The 26,003-nt window shown below is 57.2% G+C and overlaps 3 protein-coding genes across 37 annotated transcripts in view; 1 reads left to right on the top strand and 2 right to left on the bottom strand.

Moving 5' to 3' along the window:
- Window positions 1-2,269, bottom strand: part of MORN1 (MORN repeat containing 1) — a 70,923-nt gene extending 68,654 nt beyond the window's left edge. For 7 of the 10 annotated variants that reach the window (XR_013409686.1, XM_077979826.1, XM_077979834.1 and 4 more), the window contains exons 1-2: window positions 2,173-2,269; window positions 633-704 (exon numbers count right to left, since the gene is read on the bottom strand). Coding sequence is in view for 9 of the 10 variants with exons in the window: in XM_077979826.1 (XP_077835952.1) it covers window positions 633-704; window positions 2,173-2,248 (148 nt within the window). In the remaining variant the exon portion in view is untranslated. Of the gene's footprint in view, window positions 1-632; window positions 705-1,373; window positions 1,540-2,172 lie in introns of those variants that run through there. The other 3 variants (XM_077979790.1, XM_077979842.1, XM_015135650.3) reach the window with 3 other exon arrangements.
- A 282-nt stretch (window positions 2,270-2,551) lies between these two features.
- Window positions 2,552-17,423, top strand: RER1 (retention in endoplasmic reticulum sorting receptor 1). Of its 18 annotated transcripts, none has more exons than XM_078003359.1 (8): window positions 2,552-2,671; window positions 6,367-6,474; window positions 6,987-7,074; window positions 8,619-8,723; window positions 11,407-11,506; window positions 13,035-13,113; window positions 14,231-14,366; window positions 15,055-17,423. In XM_078003359.1, exons 3-8 carry the CDS (start codon window positions 6,994-6,996, stop codon window positions 15,142-15,144), a joined length of 591 nt encoding a protein of 196 aa, XP_077859485.1. In that variant the 5' UTR covers window positions 2,552-2,671; window positions 6,367-6,474; window positions 6,987-6,993; the 3' UTR covers window positions 15,145-17,423.
- PEX10 (peroxisomal biogenesis factor 10) lies at window positions 15,989-25,058 on the bottom strand. 9 transcript variants are annotated; one of them, XM_077979956.1, is made up of 7 exons: window positions 24,906-25,058; window positions 22,916-22,996; window positions 20,664-21,070; window positions 18,980-19,155; window positions 18,744-18,879; window positions 18,076-18,207; window positions 15,989-17,793 (listed from the first exon to the last, which is right to left on the bottom strand). In XM_077979956.1, exons 1-6 carry the CDS (start codon window positions 25,015-25,017, stop codon window positions 18,103-18,105), a joined length of 1,017 nt encoding a protein of 338 aa, XP_077836082.1. In that variant the 5' UTR covers window positions 25,018-25,058; the 3' UTR covers window positions 15,989-17,793; window positions 18,076-18,102. The 9 variants fall into 9 exon arrangements, with proteins under 9 accessions (XP_077836082.1, XP_077836068.1, XP_077836075.1 ...); XM_077979942.1 differs by lacking the exon at window positions 18,076-18,207 and having other exon boundaries at window positions 18,980-19,215; XM_077979949.1 differs by lacking the exon at window positions 18,076-18,207 and having other exon boundaries at window positions 18,980-19,212.
- Window positions 25,059-26,003: the final 945 nt, after the last annotated feature.

The raw sequence follows: 26,003 nt of genomic DNA, 5'->3' as shown, positions 1-26,003 counted from the left end.
TTGAGATGGAGTCTCACTCTGTGACCCAGGCTGGAGTGCAGTGGCGCAACCTCAGCTCACTGCAACGCCTGCCTCCTGTGTTCAAGGGATTCTCCTGGCTCAGCCTGCCAAGTAGCTGGGATTAGAGGTGTGCATTACCATATCCAGCTAGTGTATTTTTAGTAGGGTCGGGGTTTCAGCCTGCTGGTCAGGCTGTTCTGCAACTCCTGACCTCAAGTGATCCACCCATCTTGGCCTCCCAAAGTACTGGGATTACAGGTGTGAGCCACTGCGCTTGGCCTGACTTTACACTTTCTTCTATTACTTGGACTTACTACAAGAGTAGGTTCTCCTTATAATCAGAAATAAACCATAAAGCCAGTTTTCACTCTGGAAAAGACAAATTAACTCAACCTCTAGGGAGAATTTCTAAGTCGCAGCTTCCTTTGCTAAAGATGGCCCTCCAGGGGGGTCTCCCAGGCCTCTGTTTCCCCGTCCATCCGGCCTTACCCCCAGCAGCCAGGGAAGCACCAGGGTACAGTGGGCTCGAAAGCTACAGGAAATGCCACTTGCCCACCCAGCCTCCCGGGGAGAAACCAGCTTCATCAGCCGTGGGGTGGCAGCTGCAAGAAGAAACCACAGAGGCCTCTCACCGTGCTTCCTCCCTCCTTTCCATTCTCCTTCATATCGAAAGAAAGAATTTGGGTATACGTAGACACCATAACCTGAATATTGAGAAGACACACACAGGTGAGCACAGACACTGAGATGAGGGATGGTCTCCAGTGTTGAAGGAGGGAGTCCAGCTCCCTCGAGGACTTCAAGGGGTTGGTACACATCACCTTCAGCGGCCCAGAGGCGGCCTGTGGGGCTCATGAGCTCTCCTGTCGGCTGTTGGGCCGTCCATTTGCTCATTTGTTTATGTGACAAGGACGAGGACCTACTTGGTGCAGAGAAGACAGGCCCAGTGAGAGGAGGGCTGGGTTGAAACAAGAGCAGGTCCTTGAGACAGTAGAGGTGCTCGGGAGGTGGTGAGGGACAGGTTGGGAGCCTTGTTGCGGGAGATGAGTGAGCCAGGGGAAGGCAGAGCCGGCAGCATCAGTGAGGCACACAGGGGAGGAGCAGACCCTCCCATCCCCTGCTGTGACCCTTCAGTGGTCTCCTATCCCTGGGGACAAAATCCACACTCAAACCTAAGGAGGGCCTGGCCGGCTTTAACTCTTCCCAGTTGCTGGGTGGGCCACCCGCCAACTCCTGCAGTTCCTGGAATGGGTAGGGCTCCCTCCCCACCAGCTCCTCCTCGGGCACATCTTGGGGGCAGGGTTTATGGGAAAATGTCGGGGAGGAGGGCAGGGGGTTACCACAGGCTACTGTATCTGCCCCAAATCTTCTACCTGAAGATACTAGTGTGAGCTCTGAGTTCATTCCAGACCCGTTTATTTGATTCTAGAAACAGTTCCTATCAAGAGCGGCTTTTTTTTTTTTTTTTCTTTTTTTGAGACGGAGTCTTGCTCTGTCGCCCAGGCTGGGATGCAGTGGCGCGATCTCGGCTCACTGCAACCTCCGCTTCCTGGGTTCAAGGGATTCTCCTGCCTCAGCCTCCTGAGTAGCTGGAACTACAGGCGGCACCACGCTCGGCTAATTTTTGTATTTTTTTAGTAGAGACGGGGTTTCGCCATGTTGGCCAGACTGGTCTCGAACTCCTGACTTCAGGTGATCCGCCCGCCTCGGCCTCCCAAAGTGCTGGGAGTGACAGGCAAAATCTGCTTTTGAAACGCGACCTAGCGTTTCTGGACAGCACCGGCCAGGAAGTCAGGAGGCTTCGTGCTGCTCCTGCGCCTGCCCTGGCCCCACATCCCCGGCTTCGGGATCCCCAAGGCAACCCCAGGTCCGGCTGGCTGTGAGGCTGCGGCCGGAATCCGATCTTCCCTGCTGGGAGCAAGCCGGGGGCGACCCCCTGCAGGCCTGGGCCTGCTGCGGCAGGAGGGCTCGGGGAAGGGTGCGAGCCGGGCCCGGGGAGGCGCACGGCGAGTCCTGTGGGAGTGGGGGACGCGGAGGCGGCCCCGGCTCCGCCGCGGCACCTGGACCTCCACTTTCCGAGGTGAGCATTTGGGGGTTGAGGGCGTAGAGCGATCGCACCCCGAACGGGGCCCAGGGCAGCCGGCGACCTGCCCCGTGGCCCGCAGTCATTACCGTCCCGGGGCGGCCTCCTCGGCGGGTCCCGGCGCGGCCCACGGGAGCTCGGGGTGCCCTCGCCAACCGCCGCCATCTTGCCGCCGGGGGTTTCCTTAGCGACCAGCAACGCCCGCTTCCATTGGTCTTTGTCGCAAGGGGGTGTGGCCACGGGCCTAGTCCCTGAGCCCGCGCAATCTCTGGAGCGAAGCTAGCCGGACCCGGAGCCAGAGGACGCAGCTGCGCCTGTGCGCGTTTCCGCCGCTGTCGTGTCTTCCGCGGAGAGGCCCGCCCGCCAACGGCCTGCGCGTCTGCGCCGGAAGCGGAAATGGTTGGAGCCCTCGACCCCGCCCTCGCGCCATCTTGGGGGCCCTGGAGGCGGTGCCGCGGAGGACGGAGCGGAAGTGCTCGCTGCAGTTTCTCGGAGCCAGAGCGCAGCCCCGGCGGCCGCCCCTGCCCCGCCGTCCTCCTTCCCGCGGCCGTGAGGGAGACCGCGGCTCGGCCGTAGCGGAGCTGCGAGGTGCCAGGAAGGGCTGCGTGGCGCGGGAACGGCCGGGCAGCGCCGCCTCCGCTGCTTCCGGGCTGTCAAGGCCGCGGGCGGGCGGGGCCGCGCTGAGGGCCGGGCGGGGAGGGACGTCGGGGCCTGGGTGGCCGCTGGGACCGTGTTCCCGACCCGCGGCCCTGAGGGGTACGGGTCGCGCCTCGGGGCCGGGCCCGGGACGAGGGGCTGGGGGGTGCAGGCCGAGCCCTGGGGCCTGCGAGGGGCAGGTGAGCGGGAGAGGGGCCGGGCGGGGGCTGCAGCCCTCCCCACCCGGGCCTCGTCTCGTCCGCTTCCCCTGTTGTGCATTTGGGGGAAGCGGGAAGTCGCCGCCCCCATAGCGCTGCGAGTTGGGCTGGATTCGAGAGGGGATATGCCGTCTCCCCATCCTGCGTCCAGGTCAGCGCTTATCTATAGGATTTAGTGTTAAGCTCTGGGCCGAAGGCGTTACTGACGGGCTCAAGGGAAACTAGTTACATCGGTTTTGATCGTATTCTACATAGGCAATAAAATCATAAATTCTCCAGGCTGACTTAGTACTGGTCTGTGGCCCCGCTGATAAAGGTATCGTTCGTTTCTCTGCCAGGTGTCTTACAGCACAGAGGGCTGCTTTCAGCCTGAGTACCTTCAGTGGGCTTTCGCCCTTTTCCCTTTGTGAAGAGTAGAGGCTGGCCGTTGGTCCTGGAAACACTTTGTTTTTAGTTGGGTTGACATTTCACAGGAAATGCAGTTATCCCGTAAGTGGATAAAGGGTTCTCAGTAATTCAGACTCGCTTGGCTTCTGCCGTATGCCCGAGGTGACGGCGGTTACAGTGTGTCAGAGCCAGGTGGAGATGTACGATGGTCAGGCCCAGAGGAGGGAGGAGCCCAGGCTGGAATGTGGCCTTGGAAAGAAGGAAGAGAAGGGGTCTGGGAGGGCATTTCAGAGAACTGAACAACACTAGAGGCATGAAGCTTTGTGCACCGCTGCTAGGGCTTTCCTAGTTCCGGAGGAATTGGGGAATTGGGGATGGGGTCGTGAAGAGAAAGGTGGTGGGAGCCAGACTGTCAGTGCTCCCGGACCCCAGGCGGAGGACTTCATCCCGGACTGTCAGTGCTCCCGGACCCCAGGCGGAGGACTTCATCCCGGACTGTCAGTGCTCCTGGACGCCAGGCGGAGGACTTCATCCCGGACTGTCAGTGCTCCCGGACCCCAGGCGGAGGACTTCATCCCGGACTGTCAGTGCTCCCGGACCCCAGGCGGAGGACTTCATCCCAGACTTCAGTGCTCCTGGACGCCAGGCGGAGGACTTCATCCCGGACTGTCAGTGCTCCCGGACCCCAGGCGGAGGACTTTATCCCAGACTTCAGTGCTCCTGGACCCCAGGCGGAGGACTTCATCCCAGACTTCAGTGCTCCTGGACGCCAGGCGGAGGACTTCATCCCAGACTTCAGTGCTCCTGGACGCCAGGCGGAGGACTTCATCCCAGACTTCAGTGCTCCTGGACCCCAGGCGGAGGACTTCATCCCAGACTTCAGTGCTCCTGGACGCCAGGCGGAGGACTTCATCCCAGACTTCAGTGCTCCTGGACGCCAGGCGGAGGACTTCATCCTTACCACACACATAGTGATGGACCACAGATGTGGATGAATGTGGTGGGCCCTAGAACAAGGCACATAGAGAGTTTTACACTTTCTGGCATGTCCTCATGGTTTCTGCTTGGACTGGTTTTATCTCCCTTTCAGTTTTGTTTGTGACTAGACATAAAGCAGTCACCTTCAGCAGGTAACTGATGGGCTGTCTGCTATGGAATGGACTTCCAGGTGGTAGGGCCCAGCCCCAAACCAGACAAGGGACCCCTCCAGGAGCTTCATTCTAGCAGGAGAAAATTGAGAAATAAGCCAGAAAGGTATCAGGAAACAGTTGTACACAAAATAAAAGCAGGGTGATGTGATGTAAGGTACTAGGGGTCAGTGTGGGCAATAACGGAGACCTCTGAAGAGGAGGTGGCCTTCAAACTGAGCAGAGAGGAGGGCTGCAGTGGGGGCAGCTGCTGTGAGGGCTGGCCTTGATCTGGGAACAGGGCTGGCACTGCCTTGCCTGGATCCAAGGGTGTTCCACGGGCTGTCCAGTGACGACTCGCAAGAGCCTCGTGGAGAAGGCACGAGAGGTGCTGTTGTCCCATTTCACAGACTGGAACCTGAGGCATCCTGGAATAGCCTGTCCTGGTCACACTGACAGAGAGTGGTAGAGCCAGGATCTGAAAGCAGGCCGTTGGAGTCCAAAGTTCACGTTCTTGCTCCTGCCACACTGCCTCAGGCTGTTCCTGGTGATGCGTTCAGTCAGGGTGTGAGCTGACTGTGTGTGTTTGGTATACGTGTTGTGTGTGTCAGAGAAGCAGAATTGGCTGATGGGTTTCGAGTAGGTTTTTTACACGTTCAGCTGGAGAGAGAGACGTTCTGAACTTTGCCTAGAGAACACCCTTTGGTGGGAGAGCCGAGTATTTTCTCTCTGACATTACTCTCATCACCTGCAGTCAAGTAAAAGCGCTTTAATGGGAAACAGTCTGAGTAAAACGGGGAAAACTGTAAGGAGCTACAAGACGAAGAATGTGATGCGTGTCTTTCAGATGCCTGGCTTTGGCCTAAACAGGGTGGCCTTTCCAGGTGGCGCATTCTAGTGTAGCCTCTATTTAAATACGGAGTTCTCTCAGTGGAGAGTGAAAGTCCTCCTCCTGTGTGTCTTTGGTTTACATGAGACCAAAGGGCCCCTCGGTCTCCTTGAGCCGGCCTGGCACTCCGCAGGATCCAGGAATGGTGTCACGGAGCCACATTCTGCACAGACTTGGTGACGTGGAGGGAGCTGCCTGGATCATTTCCCCGCATCAGTTGTGATGGGAGAGCCGAGGCCCTTGAGGGCAGGATTGCGTCTGGCCCCCTCTGCCTTCCACCTGCAGGGAAGGTTTCCCCAGCGCTCACAGGGTGGGACTGGAGGAGCGTTGGTTTCAGGAAGATGCGGGTTCCAGCTCCTGCCCACTGCAAACATGCTGATGGGCCAGGACAATGCTTTAGCCTTTGTGAGCCTCAGCTTTCTTACTTGTGCATGAGAACAGTAAGACTGACCCCAAGGGTTGCCGAGGAACGATGTCTTTGCTTTCGTGTCTGGTGTTTCTTAGAGCCTCGTTTTACAGATGAGGAAACCGAGGCCGGCTGCTGCGTGCTCAGAGGGTTTGTTGAAGGCCTCACAGCCACTTAGCACAGGCGGGACTTTAGGCCAAACTTGAGGCTGGAGTCTTTCTCCTCACTGCCCTGCCGAGGCAGCAGATGGGGGTGGTGGGGGAGGGGAATGCGCCCCTGGCATCTTCTCTAGTTCAGGGGCCAGCAGGCATCTCATCTTCTAAAGTAGGAATGACAACCGGCAGGCGTTGGGTACTCAGCAGTGCTTTCCTGAAGAGCGGCAGGTCCTGATGCCGTTTCGTCCCGGGAGTGGGTGGTGGCGTGCTCGGCTGAGGAGCCAGGTGGCAGTCAGGCTTGGCTTGGCCTGTCCAGAAGCAGAGCTGTGGCGGGACCGTGGACACGTGGCTTCTACTGTTTGAGACTAGGTCCTTCTTGGTGAAATGTGGGTAATGATGCCCTTCACTTGGGCATCTGGGAATTAAGTGGGTGAACAATGTGACCTCTGGCACGTGGGTTCTCAGGTGAATTCCTCAGGGCATCACCGCAGTGTGTTGAAATAGGAGCAGATATGTTACCTCCACTTGCCAGATAAGAAACTGGGACGCAGATGGATGCACTACCTGAGAGTTGTAGGTAACATTTTCCTGTTCGTGGGGTGGAGGACCTGGCCCTGCGAGGACAGGACCCTTCCTGCTCCTGCCAGACCAGAGACCCAGGACAGGGCGTGGAGCAGACAGGGTGCCTGGGTGGGGGAACTCTGAGGGATCCACAGAGGATGCGGTCCCTGGAGGGAGGACGTGCAGTGCCACATGCCATAGACCAGCCAGTGGACCCCATGGCACCAAGGCTGCTCCTGGGGCCAGTGGGGTGGACAGTGCCACCCACGCAGGTGACTGAGGTGCTGGAGTGGGAATGAAAACGCGGCCTGTGCTGGGCCCATGTGTCTAACGCTGCCCTTCCCCTCCACGGAAGCCTGTGCACCTGCTACTTTTTCCCGAACAGTTCATGATAAAAACACAAATGGTATGGACAGAATACTGAATGTTGAAGAAACCTACTTGACAGTGTTGGTGAAAATAGGGCCAAGATTTCACACCCTTGAATGCTTTTTATTGAAAAGTATTTTGTGTTTTTCTCCCAGTTACAGAATGTCTGAAGGGGACAGTGTGGGAGAGTCCGTCCATGGGAAACCTTCGGTGGTGTACAGATTTTTCACAAGACTTGGACAGGTTGGTGGGTTTTTAGTAGATGAGTGTAAATATTTGAAAAAGAAACTGGACTGCCAGCATTTTCCGGAAGGATCTGTGTGCTGTTGTTCCTGACGGAGAAGTTACTTTGCCTCAGGCTCAGACTTCCTGAAGACAGCGCTCTCTGCTCTCTTCATCCTAAAGCGCCACCTGTGGAGAGATCGGGCTCTGAGGCCATATGTGGTCTGTCACATGCGTTTTCTGTTTTTGTTTTCCTTTTACCAACCTTTAAAAATACAAAACCCAGTCTCAGCACCCAGGCAGGACAGACGCGGCCGTGGCTGCCATTCTACTCTTGCTGTCCCTCTCCTGGCCACCCACGTCCCTGGTGCTGGGAGCCCCACCTGCCCCGTGTCAGGTCGGAGGTTCTGCCCCTGAGGGCGGGAGGCTCTTGTGTGGGCTGCGTGTGCATTTGGTGAGTGAGGTGCCTAGAGCTGCCTTTGAACACTGGAGTCTCAGAAGCCTTAGTCTCAGGAAAAGCTTGGGTCACCGGCAGTTCCAGGTGCTGAGGATCTGGGTCAAAAAAAAATTCATCACCTTAATTAAATCACATATGAAAAGCGATTGGCGATTAATGAAGTTGAGTGATGGGCATATGTGGGCTTCTATAATCTTTTTACTTTTGTGAATTTGGAAATTTCTCATAATTTGGAAATTAAATTTCAAAATAAAAAACCATACATACATATATTTGTAAAAATAAGTACATAGCCGGGCACGGTGGCTCAAGCCTGTAATCCCAGCACTTTGGGAGGCCGAGATGGGCGGATCACGAGGTCAGGAGATCCAGACCGTCCTGGCACGGTGAAACCCCGTCTCCACTAAAAAAATAGAAAAAACTAGCCGGGCGAGGTGGCGGGCGCCTGTAGTCCCAGCTACTCGGGAGGCTGAGGTAGGAGAATGGCGTAAACCCGGGAGGCGGAGCTTGCAGTGAGCTGAGATCCGGCCACTGCACTCCAGCCTGGGCGACAGAGCGAGACTCCGTCTCAAAAAAAAAAAAAAAAAAAGTACATAAAACTAAGGGCTCCCTCGGTCATGTCCATAGCCGCCTGGATGCACACAGATGCTGCTGTGGCTGCTGGGACTCAGGCTGTGGCCAGTGGGCCTGGGAGTGGGGCAAGGCTGGCCGCTGGCTGCAGCAGATGGGGGAGCTGACTTGAGACGTGGCGATAAGGGCTGTGCTGTAGGGTGGGGACTTTGAGATGCACAGTCCTCTATTTGGGGTGAGGCTGGGTCTTCCTCATAGTGATCCCTTCGGGCCAGCACCATGTCACAACCTCCTAGGAGATTGTTTTGTAACAGTCTTGCTTAAGAGATGAACCTGCTTCAGGAATTATTGAAAATAAACTTTGGATTAATTATAGTCACTGCTTTGTGCTGATACATAGACAATCTCTTGCTGTTGTAACTCACTCTTAGCTTTTTTAAAAATTGAAAGCCAACGCTAGCAGAAGGTACATTTTGTGGCAGGGTCAGTGCAGAAGTTACAGGACTTGCTTCATGCTTTTGGACTCTTGTCTTTCTAGATTTATCAGTCCTGGCTAGACAAGTCCACACCCTACACGGCCGTGCGATGGGTCGTGACACTGGGCCTGAGCTTTGTCTACATGATTCGAGTTTACCTGCTGCAGGTAGGTGTGGGCTGATGTGAGTTGGCCGTGTCCATGTTACCTGGACGTGGTGCTGGTGGGGATGCTGTTGATCCAGTTTGTATTGCAGGAAATGGTCTGTAGAAATCAGTTTTCAGCTAAACGCCAAATGTCAGAAAGATCTCAGTGACTGTCTTTAACAAACAGGGTTGTTTATGATTCACCCAGAGTCCCCTCACCAGGCTTCTCAGTGTACCCAGGTGGTCCTGAGCCCAGCCTGGCCCTGCCCTGGGCGTGTCCAGGCCTGGACAGTGGAGCCGCTGTGTCCCTCTGACCCTGCTGCATGATGCTGAGGACAAAGTGGTGCTCTGTGGCTGCCTCATTCCTCGGGTGAAGAGTCCATACCTTGGGTGTCATGAATGATTTGGCATCCAAAGGGTTTATTTAGCCTTTCCTGAGTTCTACCTCATATGAGGCCAAAGAGGGCAGTGCAGGTTGAGACGCTGAGTCAAATAAGAGAGACAGTGACCAAAGAGGGTCTTGAGGGTTTCAAACCTTCATGTGTTTTGGGGCACCCCTAGGTCAGGCGATGTTGTCTCAGACTTCACCTTGGGTGCTCCTTTACTTGCTAGTAAACACGGGGTTTCTAGGAGCAAACCTGCAGATGGGAATTCTTCGTAGATCTTTAGAGGAGGTTAATCTTACGTGCAGAGCAGGGCAGGTTGAAAGCCTTGTCAGGGCTATTTTCTCCTCTGGGGACTGTGGAAGATACTTCCTTGTTTACCACCTTAATTGATTTTTCTTTTTTTTTTTTTTTTTTTTTGAGACGGAGTCTCACTCTGTCCCCCTTGCTGGAGTGCAGTGGCCGGATCTCAGCTCACTGCAAGCTCCGCCTCCCGGGTTCAGGCCATTCTCCTGCCTCAGCCTCCCGAGTAGCTGGGACTACAGGCGCCCGCCACCTCGCCCGGCTAGGTTTTTTTTTGTATTTTTTAGTAGAGACGGGGTTTCACTGTGTTAGCCAGGATGGTCTCGATCTCCTGACCTCGTGATCCACCCGTCTCGGCCTCCCAAAGTGCTGGGATTACAGGCTTGAGCCACCGCGCCCGGCCTGATTTTTTTTTTTTTTTAATTGGAACTCGGTCCATTGTCTGATGGAAAGAATGACCTAGAAATTTTGAATCAGGGACATCAGGCAGGAGCAGGGGGCGGGAAGAGTGCAGCACCCACAGGTCAGTTTTACTATGTTCTTTTTTTTTTTTTTTTTTGAGACGGAGTCTCGCTCTGTGGCCCAGGCTGGAGTGCAGTGGCCGGATCTCGGCTCACTGCAAGCTCTGCCTCCTGGGTTCACGCCATTCTCCTGCCTCAGCCTCTCAAGTAGCTGGGACTACAGGTGCCCACCACCATGCCCAGCTAATTTTTTGTATTTTTAGTAGAGATGGGGTTTCACCATGTTAGCCAGGATGGTCTCGATCTCCTGACTTCGTGATCCGCCCGTCTCGGCCTCCCAAAGTGTTGGGATTACAGGCTTGAGCCACTGCGCTCGTCAGTTTTACTATGTTCTAAACGAAGCTCGTGCCTCATTTGATGTGCCTTCAGGCGTGGCCTTGCAGCACAAAGGTAGATACACAGACATCCAGTTAACCCTCACATCTAGTGTTTAGCCCTAAGTCTGACTCGAAAAGTGTTTAGGCAGAAAGATTTCTTGTTTGTATGAGAAAGTTAAAGTGTTTATATTTATTTTTTTGAGACGGGGTCTCACTGTTACCCAGGCTGGAGTGCAGTGGCGTGATCTCGGCTCACTGCAACCTCCACTTCCCGGGGTCAAGCGATTCTCTTACCTCAGCTTCCCGAGCAGCTGGGATCACAGGCATGCGCCACCACGCCTGGCTAATTTTTGTATTTTTAGTAGAGATGGGGTTTCACCATGTTGGCCAGGCTCGTCTTGAACTCCTGACCTCAGGTGATCCACCCACCTTGGCCTCCCAAAGTTCTGGGATTACAGGCATGAGCCACCACACCCGACTGAGACATTTAAGGCTTTTAAAATTGAGAATGCAGTTCTGGCTTCTAATGGGATATACTTAGTCATTTTAAAACTGAGTTAGTTGCAAGTGTGCTGCACTCAGGCATCTTGGCAGAATTCTCCCACTCTGCGTCTCTTGAGGAAGGCTTGGCTTAAGCTCTCTTTTCTTGATTGCCCAGTTGTGGGTTTCTTCTGGCAAAGGTTTCACCCTCCTGGCAGAGTGTGTTTGGCAATGGGAATTGTCTGTTGGAGGAACATCAGCTAGCACACCTCCAGTCACAGTTGACATTCTGTCTTCTGTTTCTGATGAACCTGCTCCTGCTGGGGGCTCTGGGCCAGCATCGCTCAGATGCCTGGGCCACCTGAGCCTGTGGTGTAGCTTGAGCATGTGCTTCTTGAGAAAAGCCTCCTTTTCTGCTGCGCTCCTTATGGGGCGTCTGTGGCTTCGGGGATTACATGTGTCTAACTGGACCCTTGAAGAGCTTTGCTCATTTGTCCCCTTAGTCTCAGTACGCACAAAGTATAATTTGAGATAAGTTGTTACCATGGGATTTCACTGTATTTCATTGTCGTTGCTGTAAGTAAGTTTTGTGTGTTTTTAAGATCACTTAAAGTTGAGAGTGAACTGGAGTGCAAACATGAACTGACTCGGGCTGATGGACAGTCGGAGTGCACCACTGACTCTCTTTCCTTCTCTTTCAGGGTTGGTACATTGTGACCTATGCCTTGGGGATCTACCATCTAAATCTTTTCATAGCTTTTCTTTCTCCCAAAGTGGATCCTTCCTTAATGGAAGACTCAGGTAGGGTAGCAGCTGTGCACTGGGCTGTGTGGGCAGGTTGGGCCTTTCTTTTCTGATGGGATTGCCCAGTGTTCTCTGGAAACACCCGAGACTCTTCTCTTGGGGTTGAAATGTACTTGTAACGTTGGGTGATCAGGATACGTTTGTAGAACGACTCTTCAAACCCTCCTGATAGCCACGAAGTAGGTGTTCATTCTGTTTTCCCACTTTGCAGATGAGGAAACTGAGGTGTACTGGGTTAGGTAACGTGTTCAAGGTCACATGGCACCATAGACAGTAGGGGTCTGAGGCGGATGGTCCGACTCCGGCACCCGTCCCACCCCAGTCAATGGCCCCTTTCAGAATCCGTGGAGGCGGCCATGATGAGGTTACCTTTTCCCATAGCCAGAGGGTTCCACAGGCAGCTCATTGTGCACAGAGAGTGCCAGGACCCTGATGCCAACATCACGTCGGGTCAGGCTTTGGGCGGCCTCCTCTGGTTTCTGAGGAGCTCTGAGCTGAAGTGTTCCTGGCGCTTCGTGCTCCATGCTTGGAAGACTCACGCTGCTCCTGGGCCTGCCTGGGCCAGGTAGGGGCCCTGAGTTCACGCCTGACTGGCCAGCCCCAGGGGAGGAACAAACAACTGCTTTCCAGGACATTGTGGCCACTGCGGGAAAACCCACGTGCAGCTCCCTGCCAGGATCCTCCTCCTTCTGGGGGAACCTGCTGTCAGGGAGCAGGGTGTGCTCTCACTGTGTGGCCAGAAGCCTGTGAGTCTTCTGGGTAGGGTATGTGATGAGAAGATTGACGGGAACACAGCTCCTCTCATTTGTTGCTATTTGGAGGAGACTAGAAAATAACAAAGAGCCCCTTTCCTGTAGGCCTCAGTTTTCCCATCTGTAAATGGGGAGCGGCACCCGTCCGGGTGGGAGGGTGGGGTGAGAGCGGGCTTGGCACAGCTGCTGGTGGGACAGGCCTGGCACCCGGGTTCCACGGTCAGTGCATCCTCTGCCCCGCCCTGTTCTCTGCTGCTTGCTTTTTATGTTAATTTGCCTTTGTTTTCTTTCTGTGCCTGTACGTGGCATAGCTGACGTGTTCTGGAGGTTTATATGTGGTTGAATTATTTGCGCCTCCTGGGTTCACGCCATTCTCCTGCCTCAGCCTCCTGAGTAGCTGGGACTACAGGCGCCTGCCACCGCGCCCGGCTAATTTTTTTTTTTTTTGTATTTTTGGTAGAGACGGGGTTTCACCGTAGTCTTGATCTCCTGACCTTGTGATCCGCCCGCCTCGGCCTCCCAAAGTGCTGGGATTACAGGCGTGAGCCACTGCGCCCGGCCGGAAGTCTTTAAAAACATTCTGATAGCACTTTCTGAAAGCAGTGAACTGGATGTGTCAGTTGACCACAGACCCCCGTTTTCTCTTTGGTTAAAGACACAAATCTCAGTTTAGATTTGTGAGGCCTGCTAGTCCAAAGCCTTGAGGGGAAATGGTAGAAATGTGATGGAAATGAAAAGAGGCGCCCCTCCCTGATGGTTGCTTTTCCTTGCAGATGACGGTCCTTCGCTACCCACCAAACAGAACGAGGAATTCCGCCCCTTCATTCGAAGGCTTCCAGAGTTTAAATTTTGGTGAGCTAATTCTTCACGGTATTTGAGAAGGAAAATTGGGCTCAAGGGTGGCTGAGACTGAGACTACACTGATTCTGGTTGAAGTTTTGTTCAAGTCACCCGAAAGATGACTGCTGTGCTGGGCTGGGCACAGGGGGAATCACAGGGGCTCTCACTGGAAGGCCACTCACTGCCTTGCCGCGTTCTCTTGTTTTCAAGTCAGCACCAGTGCCCCGGAGGCTGGCGGAAAGGAGGCTGACTCTGGGATGGAGTGCACACTGGCTCCTGTGGTCGTGGCCTGGGGAGGGCAGGCCCTGCGTCCAGTCTCCGTCCTCCCTCCTTCCTCTCTCCCATCCCCAGCCCTGTGGCTCCCTGTGGCTGGCAGAGGAGGACTAGCCTTCTCCTGGAGTCATTTTTGAGAGGGGTCTGAGCCGAGGTGCCCGTATCTGCACGGGTAGGCAGAGGTGGGTGGCGTAGCCGTCAGAGGGATGGGAGCTCTGTGGCTGCATCTGCTTGTCCTGTCCCTCATACCCCAGGGGCCCTGGGGGCACAAGAGGAACCCACGTCTGTTGGATCAGTAAAGTGAAGGAGCCTGCTGAGCTCGTGGGGCTCCACACCTTGACTTTGCAGCCCCAGATGGAGTCGGGGACAGAAAGATCAGGGGCCCTGGAAGCCACCAGAGGCTTGGACTAGGAAGGGAGAGCTGAGCCTCAAGGGCGATGGCATCTCTTGGCCATGTGCTGGGGCGGGAGGGAGCACTGGTGGCCATGCCACAGTGACAGGGTGAAGGCCCTGGATGGTCCACAAGACACAGCCTGGGTTTCTCTCCAGATCACAGGCCCAGCCAGCAGGCATGGGGCCCCCAGCCTCACATTAATGCTTTATACTTCGTGTAGTTTTAAGAATTGTACGTTTCAAGGGAGTGAGAGAAGGAAGTCTCTGGTGAGGGCAGTACAGTACATTTCTGTGAGCTACTTGCAAAGGGTCATGCTGCTGCTGTGCCCAGGGTAGACCCCTCCTTTCCACAGGGATGCTTCTGTTTGCGGGGACGGTTGGTGCAGCTGCAAGGCTGGAGGCGGCCGGCAGGTGCCCGGTGCTGGCTGCAGATGCTGCGCTAACCTTCTCTCCCCACTTGAAGGCACGCGGCTACCAAGGGCATCCTTGTGGCTATGGTCTGTACTTTCTTCGACGCTTTCAACGTCCCGGTGTTCTGGCCGATCCTGGTGATGTACTTCATCATGCTCTTCTGTATCACAATGAAGAGGCAAATCAAGGTAAAGCAGAGGCACTGCCGCCACGCCGGCTGCAGTCGCTGTTCTGTTACCTGCAGCATGGGGGAGCCGTGGTGGGCTGTGGCGGGTGGTGGCAGAGTCTGCCTGGTGTGAATGTGGAGCTCAGTGGCACTGTCTTGTGTGTGACGAGGACACTGCTCCATTCCCAGCACGGCCAGTGAACTAAACGGGGAGCGCATCTGTCGGAGCGGGTGGGCTCTTGATGGAAGCTTTGTGGGAGCTGAACGGGAGAGCCCCAGCATGTGCAGTGTCCCAGTGGCTCCTCTTAGGGGGCCCAGCGCCCTGCGCCAGCCTGCCTGAGGAGGAGGGCATTAGGGGGAAATTAGCTGAGACTGCTGACTGACCCCTTGATGGCATGGCCTTGCTGCTGCGGGCCTTACTCTGTGCCCGGGGTGTTGGCTGCAGAGGGCCCTGGGCCACCTCACATCCCCCTTGCCCTTCCTCCATAGGAGGCTCAGGAAACACTGGGATTGATGGGGTTTCAAACCTAGGCCTCGTGGGCTATGGAAGGCCTTGCTGTGTTGACATGGGTGCAGGAAGCCACTGGGGCCCCGATTCCACTTGTCAGATGTATAGAAAAGATGGGGGCCTTTGGCCGCTCCCATGTGGGGACAGTGTGGCTGGCCGGAGAGCGCTTGTGCAGTGACTGAGTCTGTGCTTCTCTCCCCAGCACATGATTAAGTACCGGTACATCCCGTTCACACATGGGAAGAGGAGGTACAGAGGCAAGGAGGACGCCGGCAAGGCTTTTGCCAGCTAGAAGCGGGACTGAGGCTGCCTCACGTGTTGCAAGAACGGTTTTGAGCCATTGTTAACAATGCCTTTTTTCTTCACATAAAGTAGTTGATTACGAGGGAGTTGAATTTTCTTTTTAAAAAGGAGCTTCAATGATTTGTAACTGAAATATCAGGTTCTTGAAGAAACTGGCACTTAAACCAAATCGCATGGATTTCTTTTTCAGTGACATTCAAGTGTTTCTCACGGATGGAATTCTAGTCAGCTGCAGGCGGGAAGCCAGGCGGGTGGAGCCCATGGGAGCAAGGGCGAGTGGCCGGTCCCCCCCCGGTGCCAGGTGGGCAGGCAGGAGCGAGGCCTGCGAGGGAGGAATGGGCCGCTCCCCGCCAGCCGCCTTCCCCACCAGCCACAGGTGTGCCAGCCACTCCACAGAGCCCGAGTGATGATCTAGCCTGATTCCTGCGTGTCTGAAAGAACTTAACGTTTTAAAGGTGATTGTCAAGTAACTGTGTGGGGTTCTAATGCCAGTTTCCTAATCCATCTCACTGGAGATGTTTAAAGTTGGCCTCTATCCTAATGACTCAAAACTTTGTTCTTAACTACCATGATTGCTTTTGAGGGCCCAGAATTATAAATATATATTATATTTTAATTGTTTAAGATTATTTTGACACATTTCTTTGATATGTAAAGTGTTTTGTTTTTAATTTAAATCTGTCATCATGCAACCCCCCGAGGGGCAGCGAAGCTGGCGGGGAGCAGACTGGCTTTGTGGGTTCGGCACTCGGCACCCCACTGCGGGGGGAGAGGCAGAACCCACGTGCATGTCAGCATTTTTGATGTGATAAAATACTCAACATCTTACCAAGTGATTTTTAACTCCACCTTTATTAAGGTCTTATCTAAAACACGACAGTCGCTGGACACAAGAAAGCCCAACTTTCGTTTGGCCTTTCCAAAAGGTGAACCCACTTTGCCAACAGCAGAACATCATAGCTGCGGTCCCAGACGAGACACAGATGCAAGGGAAGGCCTCTCCTGGGTCCCGGGCTGCTCAGGCTCCTCACTCTGGGCGGTGTGTCCTGTCTTAGAATTTACACGGTGAAAGATGATTGTCTGGATTTTCTTGTGCCAGTATTTGCATATCTGACATTGAGCTCCTCTCTTAAGAGGCCACGTTCAAGCTTGTGGGTCCCTGGCCCAGGATAGCAAGGGCTGCTCCCAGGGGGTGCTTCTGGTACTGTGTTGAGACACTTGGATTCTCAGACTCCAGACAGCAGTGTCTGTCACTTTCCATACTGTTTTCCTAATAAGCGCTCAGGCCTAAAATGTGACAGGAGGTCGCGTGCACTTGGCCCGAGCACAGTGTGAATCAAAGGACTGGGTGCTGACGGATGGAGCCACGGTGGCATTTGCCCACCCAGCTGCAGCCCCAGTGCCTCCCTTGGTGCTCCTCCCAGTTTAGAGGGTCACAGCCTCCCCACCCCAGCCCCTGGTAAGCTGACCTTGACTAACCCGGGAATACAGGGTCATCCTCATTCCTAAGTCAAACAGCAGGACATGGTCTGCGGGGGTCTTTGTTGGAAGCTGGTGCTGCTGGCCAGGCCTCGGCCTTGCCAACAGGTCAGTAGAGAAATGTGGCATACGCCCTCGAGGCATGTTAACACTGCGCTTTAGGAAATCTCAAGTTCCATCTTGTTATTAATGTGCCCACATTTTGGTGGAGTTAGTTTATTAAAGATGCCTACGGTGAAGTCTCTGGCACAGGTTAAATGCAATTTTGAAAACCTGGAAATGTCAAATGGAGGCAGGAAATAGGCTAGGGACGAGCTGAAGGGCTGAGCACAGCAGTGACGCTGGGTCAGCAGGTCGCCTGCCCAGCGGGCCCCCAGGAGAGGGCTTGGGCGCCCCGGCAGCCCCCCAATCCCCAGGACCTGGCACGCAAGTGCGTTTGGGTCAGGAGGAGAGCTCTGTGTGCATGTCAGGCCCGAGATGCAGATTTCTATTTTCTGAAACTGGAAGCAGCCTTGATGTGTTTTGAAGGTGTGTGCCAAATGCTTCAGACGGAGGTGCTGACCTTGGTTGGTTTCTCTCTGCCCAGCTACTCTGGGGGTGAGCCTGACCGCCTCCGATGGGGGCCATGGGGCTGCTGTTCTGACCACACTGGCTGAAGCAAACCGCCAGCCCCCCGTGCCCCCTCCCAACTCAACATGCACTCATTCAGTCCATTGCCTTAACACAAGCCTGATGGAACCATTTTCTCACAATATAAATGAATAAAGTGTCTTCTGACCTACTTCTCAATTACTTCTCAACTGTATGGTTTGGGGAAGGGAGGGAAACCTAAAATCCTGTCCAAATAAGTGAAATTCCTGAAGAAGTGGCTGAGTCATACCAGGTTGGGGTTAGCGCCCCTCCCAGGGCTGAGAAAGCACAGTCAGGGACAGCTTTCTGTTCTCTCCCGGGGTGGCTGGGTTAGTATCTTACATGATAGAAAACCCGTGAGAATGTTCTAATTCCTGTGCAAGTAGGGTTCATCTTGAGACTAAATCTTGCGTTCAGACTTCTGTAGAAGTCCTGTGTCCAGGCCCACCTGGGCGCCGGCTCAGCGGTAGTGCCGAAGGTAGATGAGCTTCTGGGGAGGGAACTTCTCCCGGCAGAGGGGACACTCCGCCTGCAGAGAGGAGGAAGGGGTCACAGCAGCTGGGACCACTGGGCCATGCCCATCCCCATCGGCATCTCTTGTCCTGTCCACATTCTCTGCCCATGACATGGAACATAAATGTTGTATTTCCTTCAACTAATGACCAAGAAAGCCAGCCTTTTTTCAGAAGGCCGAGTCCCAGTGGGGGCCGGGGCAGGGCTGGGGGATGGGGCTCGGCTGGGAGGTTCCCTCCTGCTCTCGCAGCTGACACAGCCCAGGAAGCCCAGCTCCCGGAAGACGTGCCACTCTCACCCTGCCGGCATCTTCCGTGGGTGTGATTCAGTGTGCCAGGGTTTCCAAGTGTGGTGAGGAGCCCAGGAGGAAGGGCATGCTGGGGTGCATGGGGGAGGTGTGGGGCCTTTCAGGGTTGGCCGCTGCCCCAACCTGTGTTTAGCAAAGTCTCAGTACCGTGAATTTGGAACTTTAACCCCCACAACGACCCCACATCTGACCTACCTGGGAGCCTTTAAAAAGACGCCCATCTCTACTCTCAACCTGAAGGGTGCTCAGAGCCAGACTCCCCACTTCTGCTGCAGCCAGGTGGGTGGGTCTTTTTTTTTTTTTTCTTTTGAGACGGAGTCTCGCTCTGTCGCCCAGGCTGGAGTGCGGTGGCGCGATCTCGGCTCACTGCAAGCTCCGCCTCCCGGGTTCACGCCATTCTCTTGCCTCAGCCTCCCGAGTAGCTGGGACTACAGGCGCCCGCCACCTCGCCTGGCTAGTTTTTTGTATTTTTTTAGTAGAGACGGGGTTTCACCGCTTTAGCCAGGATGGTCTCGATCTCCTGACCTCGTGATCCGCCCGCCTCGGCCTCCCAAAGTGCTGGGATTACAGGCTTGAACCACCGCACCCGGCCTTGCCAGGTGTGTCTTGCCAGCGCAGCCGCTGAGCCATCTCAGGACCCCAGCAGGCTCCCACCTCACCTTGCTGCTGCACCACGCGGTGATGCACTCCCAGCAGAACAGGTGGCCGCAGGGCGTGGCTGTCGGGTGCCTGCGCTCCTCCAGGCACAGGGTGCACAGGGGGTTTCTGGAAACCGCTCTCTCCTCCAGGGAGCCCCTGGGGAAGGGGGGGCAGAGCGTCAAGGTGGGTGCACCTCACAGGTCCTTGTGAAGTGCAAAGGACACCCCCAGCCCCCACGTGTGGCCCCCGCGTGCACCTGCGGTGAGACAGGCCGCGGTGCAGCCTCCACTCCTTCCTGGCTCGCTGCCGCTGCCTGAAGCCATACAGCTGCAGCCCCACGGACAGCACCAGGTGCAGCAGCGAGACGACCCCCAGCAGCCTGTAGCTAACACGGGCCCTCAGGTCCTCTCCGGGCAGGCTGCGGACACGGAGCTGTAAGGCAGACAGTGTCACACCCATCAGGACCCTGAGGGGATCTGGCCTCAGCGCCTGCTGGGAGGGTCAGTCTGCACGGAGCGTGTTAGAACCAGGCCTCTCCCTGGCACTGGGAGCGCCCGGCAGAAACCAAGCCAGGGGCAGGTTCAGGGAGTCTGAACTGCTTCACAGCCTAGCATGACGGAGAGGCCTGAGCTCCAGACCGGCCTTGGCATTGTCAGCGCAGAAGGAGTCTTAGCGCTGGTGGAGGGGGTGAGGACATGGGGATGTCCAGGGACCACCTCTCTGAAAGGGATGGGGGGGGAGCAGACATGTTGGGCTGTAGATGCTGCCCACCAGCCACCCTGCTGCAAGGCACATGGCCCTAGGGACCCTGCTCCCCCCCTCATGCTGCTGGTGACGTGTGTAGCTTCTGGCTGTGCCACTGAAGGACAGCTGGCTGCCCTCGGCTTCCCGTGTCCCTTTCCACTGGCTGGGAAATGGAGACAGCCAGATGGCCTCGGCCCAGGGCTGGGAACCACATACAGAGGTGGCAGGTCACACCACCAGTGTGGGCCCTGGGTGTCCAGCCACTTCCTGGCTGTCCTAGGAGAGAGGGAGCCTCCCAGCTGGTTTGAGCCCCGTTTCCAAGCCCCTGTCACAGCAGCTCAGCAAATCCCTCACTAACACGGATGGGGCGAGGAACCGCGTCAAATACGCGGGAGGCTGGGTATGCTAAGAATGAAGACCTGACCACTGACTCTGTGACGAGATCACTGTGGCCTCCTGTTTAGGGTGTGTGGAGGTGGGGTCGCCTGGCAAGTGGGGGCTGAGGGGCCCAGTGCAGCTCTAGGGACGGAAGAAAGGGGGTTCCTCAGAGGGCTGTTCTAGAAGGAGCTCGTGCAGCAGTGGCTCTGGTGGGCCCGGGTCTAACGCCGTGGCAGATGGACATGGTGTCAGGACCACTGGGGAGGCTTCGTTGCTGAATCTGGAAGCAGGAGCGTCAGCTGGGGGTTAGGATGGGCAGAGGTGCCGACAGCTGCGGAGGGGAGAAGGTGGGAACGGCCATCTGATGGGGCAGACTGCTGGGCCAGGCACGGGTGAGGGGTGAGGGGCTGGGGCTGAGGCTGCAGTACATGCTCCCACACACTCTGGGAGAAGCTGCTTGTTCCTCACAGCAGTGACATGGGCAGTCATGGGCCAAGGTTCAGGGATCTGTGGTGAGGCGTGACCCAGGGCCCCCGGTCAGTAAAAAGCTGAGTGCAGGGCCTGGTGTCCACGTGGGGCTGCAGCAGGAGCCCATTCTGCCCTCAGGGTCTGGACTTCCTTGGATCTTTCAGCCAAGTGTAACTAAACAAAACCTGCCTCTTTTCAAGCAGAGGATTTGGGTTCCTGCCTTGACACAGGTTCTGGGTGTGGAACCCTGTTGGCTGAGAGGCCTGGAGGGCCAGCTCTGCACACACCCAAGTCCAGTGGGGGTGACACGGGTGGCCGAAGCGGCTGTGCCCTCAGCACCTGCTACTTACGTACGTGATCCCCGTGAGCCTCTTGGCCAGGTGGTAGAAGACACCGTGGATGTAAAACCAGGCAACATGTAGCCGCTGGAGGCAGGCGAGGCCCTGTCTGAGGACGAAGGCCGCCCGCAGCAGCGCCCTCCTCTGTTGCTCAGTCAGGGTGGCTGTGTGGCGCCGCACCCAGCGCCGCACCCCTGAGCAGCCACGCCCGCCTGGCACCAGGCTCCCCTGCGAAGGCCGCCCACTGTCAGGATCAGCCTGCAACTCCTGCTCTAGGGGGAGCAGGACCTTGTCCAGCAGGTAGGGCAGGACGGCATGCAGCGTCACCAGCACGCCACGGCGCAGCCAGGAGGGCACACGTGTCTGTGACGGGTCCACCTGGACGATGCTGACGTACTCCTCCCCCAGGGTCTGGTAGCCTGCGAGGAAGAGGATGGGTATGTGGACCCTGAGACTGCTGCCTCGGGGACAGGCTCCCGGCCCCCCTGCCAGCTGACCCTCTGCTGGCTCCTGTCAACAGCGCGATCTTGTCGCCCTTGAGCCCACTGCCACCCCGTGCTGGCTGAGGCCAACATGACCTTCTGTTGCTAAGCCCACTGTGACCTCAGGCAGCATATAACAGGCCTGGCCAATGGCTGCCCTCAGCTCCTGGAGCCTTGGCTGGCCGGTGTCCGGTGTCCTTCCCTCTCCTGGCTTTTCCCCAGGAATCTCTGCTCCTTCCCCTTTCTCCCTAGCTGTCCCCACCACCTCCCCCGGCCCAAGCACTCAGATCCAGTCCCATGGCTCTCCACCAACCGCACAGCTGGCACCACCCGATTTATGCCCAGCCTGGACCTGACTCTTGAGTGCCAGCCATCCAGTTCCGTCACCTACCTGATATCGCCATGTATCCTCAGATGAGCACCCCCAATTCCATCCCTGCCAAGACAGCCTCCAGTTCCCCCACCCGGAATAGCCCGCTCCCATTCCCATCTCTGTGGACGGCGGCACCAGTTCCTGAGGTCAAGCCCAAGGGGCGCCCTGCATGCACCTTCCCTGCGTGTTTCACCCCGTCACTGCCGCCCCTGCTCTGTACCACCACCATCCCATGGGGGACTGTCAGCCTCTGTAGTCTCCCTGAGCCCAACTTTGTCCCCTGAGGTCTGGTCTTAGCCAGTGGTTGGCCGCTCCCCTGCCCAAGTCCCTGCAATGCCCCAAGCCTTGCACAGGGAAAGCTGTGGGCTTAGAAAACCCACGAGCCCCCCGGGATCATCCCCACAAACGGCCAAGGACGTGTTCTTCTCAGGGCCTTTCCCAGCTGCTTGCTCTGCCTGGAAAATGCTCTTCCCCAAGACGTGGTCTTTATCTCTAAGAGCCCCTCAATTCCCAAGATGCCCTGTGACGTAGCCACATCTGTCTCCCACCCACCGAGCATGCTCTCCATGGCGGCAGGATGCCCAGGGGGAGTCCCTCATAGGGAACCAGGCTGGCGCTCAGTGGTCCTTGCTGCATGCTGAGCTGGGGTTGGGAGCCTGAGAGCCTCCGTCAACAACTCCCTCTCCAGGGTGGCGACCAGCCTGGGCCACAGGCCCGCCACTGTGCCGCCAGGGCACTGTCACATGAGCACTGCACACTGTGACACAGCTCAGCACTGTTGCTCCACCAGGGCACTCCGACAGGGGCACTGCACCCTATGACATGGCTCAGCACTGTGACTCACTTTGCTACCAGGGCTGGCCACTGAGAAATGGGTCTCAATGGCACCCGGGTGGGTCCCCAGGGACACACAAAGACTGGAAAAATGGGCTCCCTAGGCCGGGCGCGGTGGCTCACGCCTGTAATCCCAGCACTTTGGGAGGCCGAGGCGGGCGGATCACAAGGTCAGGAGATCGAGACGACGGTGAAACCCCGTCTCTACTAAAAATACAAAAAATTAGCCGGGCGCGGTGGCGGGCGCCTGTAGTCCCAGCTACTCAGGAGGCTGAGGCTGGAGAATAGCGTAAACCCAGGAGGCGGAGCTTGCAGTGAGCTGAGATCGCGCCACTGCACTCCAGCCTGGGCGACAGAGCGAGACTCCGTCTCAAAAAAAAAAAGAAAAATGGGCTCCCTGCTGGGAGCTGACGCCTCGTCTCCCTCGGAGCAGCACCTCCTGCACTTCCCTGAGGCAGCCTCACCCGGGCCAGCTCCAGGAGCTTCTCACACTGCTGGGCAGCCCCCTGGCCACTGTCCCCCGGACTTGGTGTGTGTGGCTGCCCTCAGTCCTGAGGACCAGTGGGGGCTTCTACCTGCAAGTGTGGTGAGGCCAAAGTAGGCCACATCTGAGAGCAGCTCAACCTCCTTCCTCCACTCCAGCCACTTCCTCGCACCTGAGAGGAGAAACAGCATTAGTCTGGGGCAGCTGGTGGGCATGCCCTGAGCATGAGGGACCACAGTCCTCCCCGGAGTTGTCTAGGCCCAGATCCAGTCCCATCCCCCAACTCCCTCTCTGATTCTGTCTCCAGAGGCACCACCTTGTCTCCACCTTGACCTGCCTTAGCGTGAGCTGCAGACAGTCTGCTAAGAACCTCCCACTTGCGCCCATCTCTCGCTCTGGGATTCCCCTGAGCAACCATTCTAGGGCCTATGAGGGCAACATGGAAAGACGGTCTGGGGTAGTAAGAGTACAGGCCAGAGGCCAACTGTCTAGCATCAAACAGCAGCTCTCCAACTTCCTGGCTGTGAGATCTTTCTGGAATCTCAATTTGCTCATCTATCAGAAGAGTAACAGTAAGTCCTACCTATAGGGATGTTTGAAGATTCAATGAGTTAATATTTGTAAAACACTGGGAACAGTGTCTGGCACAGGGCTAAGTGCCCAGTGTATTGTAAAATAAATATGGACACACACAAAAAATTCTTGTCACTCTCCTATTCAGAATCTGCCAATGGCTGCCCACCTGATACCCATGGCCCCTCCTGGCAGGGAGCCTGGCTGTCCTCTGATATTTACCCACGCTCTTCCTGTCCCACAGCACTGTTCCTGCTGCCATGACACCCCTGCCACTGGGCTCTAGTGCCACTGCTCCATGAAACGTTCTGCTGGGAGTTGATGCCTTTAACAACTGCCTGCCCCACCCCCAAAGACTTGATGGCGTTGCTTTTTTTTTGTTCTGTCCCCCAGGGTGGAGTGCAGTGGCATGATCTTGGCTCACTGCAACCTCCGCCTCCCGTGTTCAAGTGATTCTGTCTCAGCCTCCTGAGTAGCTGGAATCACAGGCACATGCCACCATGCCCACTAATTTTTGTATTTTTAGTAGAGACGGGATTTCACCATGTTGCCCAGACTGGTCTCGAACTCCTGACCTCAAGTGATCCGTCTGCCTGGGCCTCCCAAAGTGCTGGGATTACAGGCCTAAGCCACCCCACCCGGCCTCTTTTTTTTTTTTTCTTCGTGTTTTAATCGGTGATGGGGTCTGGTCCCATCACCCAGGTTGGAGTGCAGTGGCACAATCATGGCTCACTGCAGCCTCATCCCTTGGGCTCAGGCGATTCTCTTGCCTCAGCCTCCTGAGGAGCTGGAATTACAGACACCACTATCACGCCCGGCTAATTTTCAGATTTTTTATAGAGACGGAGTGTTGCCTTGTTGCCCAGGCTGGTCTCAAACTCCTGGGCTCAAGCGATCCTCCCGCCTCCGCCTCCCAAACTGCTAGGATGACAGGCGCTGCTTCATTGAGTACACTGGCTTCTGTACTCAGCTCACGGCCTGGTGAGGCAGGTAGGGCCTGGCTGAGCCTACCCTGGGGTCAGAAGGGCGAGGGGCCTGGGCGGCTGGTCAAGCCTAGGAAAGGCCGGGGTCAGTGTGAACGGGACCGAGGTACGAGGCGTTCGCGCCGCGGGCGCGCAGACCCCTCTGCTCACAGGGGAGGAGCGGAGGGAGGCCTGAAGCGCTTGCCAAAGCCGCACACCTGGAGGGGACAGAGCCTTCCCCAGCCGCTGGCCACAACTGGACCTGCCCTGACGTGGGGACGGGAAGGGCTGGGGCGGGAAATGGAGGCCCACGCAGCTCCCCTGCGGTGTCTGCGGCCTGTGCCTCTGGGGCCACCTGGCCAGGCAGGGCAGGAGGTGCCCCGCACATCTCTGAATGACCGCAGGGCAGGCGAAGGAGACTGCCGGGTCCCGGCTTGCGGGACGGGCCCAGGCGACGGTGACCACACACGGTAGACACCCCGCCTCCATGAGGGGCAACGCCCCCTAGGCCGCTTGCGAGGACATCCGGCCGCGCCCGGCCCTCACCCGCCAGGCTGTGCAGGGCGCCACCCGCCGCGCTCCGCAGCCCACCGCGGTAGTACTCGTCCTTCTGCGCCGCGCGGATCACCTCCGGGGGGCTGGCGGCGGCCGGGGCCATGGCCGCGAGTTCAGGTGGTCCCGAGAAGCCACGCTAGCCACGCCCACAGCCACGCGGGCGAGACCTGATGACAGCACGACGTGGCTCGGCGTACGGCGCAGACCTTCTGCGTCACGGTGCGGGGGCGGGGCCGGACCGGGGCTGGAGGTGGGGCCAGGGCCTGGGCGGAAGTGGGGCTGGAGTCCGAACCAGCGCGGCGCGGAGCGGGGCAGCACGGGGAGTCGGAGGCGCAGAACGGGGCGGAGCGCAGGAGCCGGCGTGGGGGCGGGGCGCGCGGGCGACAGGCGCTGGCGAGGCCGCGGGGTGCGGCGCCCCCAGGGTCCTGCGTTGCCTCGGGCCCCCGCCGTGCTCCCTGCACGTCCACGGGCCGCCCTCCCACTGGGGACAGCGCTGCGGGGTGGAGACGCTGCGGGCCCATTTGCGGCTGGGGAGACGGAGGCCTGCGCTTGGCTATCCGGGAAGCCGAGCTCCCAGCGCCCCCGCGGCTGTCCCGCCCTCTCGCCCTCTGAGCTGCGCGGGCTCTCAGCACCGGTTGGCTTGTTCCGGGGCGCCGGTGGGTTTGGGGGCCAGAGGGGCACGAGGCGAGACCCGGGACCTTCCAGGTACCGAGCAGCCGGCTTCCCCAGTAATCCCGCGCGAAAAGCACATGGCCGGCTTGGTGTGGACTCCCCACTGGTGCCCATGGGAGGCAGGGCCTGGCGGGTGGGGGGCAACCGGGAGGCCGCCGCGTGGTTCCAGGACGGGCGGAAGGTGGCCCTCCACCCTCCACCCTGCTTGGCCTGAACCCCGCTGGTGCTCTGGGGAACCACATCGCAGGCGCCCCGACCCCTCTGCTCACAGGGCAGGAGCGGAGGGAGGCCTGAAGCACTGGCCAAGGCTGCACACCTGGAGGGGACAGAGCCTTCCCCAACCTCTGGCCACAGCTGGACCTGCCCTGAACTGGGGATGGGAAGGGCTGGGGCGGGAACTGGAGGCCCACGCAGGTC

This window comes from Macaca mulatta, chromosome 1, assembly GCF_049350105.2.
Source record: "Macaca mulatta isolate MMU2019108-1 chromosome 1, T2T-MMU8v2.0, whole genome shotgun sequence".
Taxonomy (NCBI): domain Eukaryota; kingdom Metazoa; phylum Chordata; class Mammalia; order Primates; family Cercopithecidae; genus Macaca; species Macaca mulatta.
The sequence above is the reverse complement of the archived record's forward strand: the minus strand, read 5'-3'. Positions and strand labels throughout refer to the sequence as shown.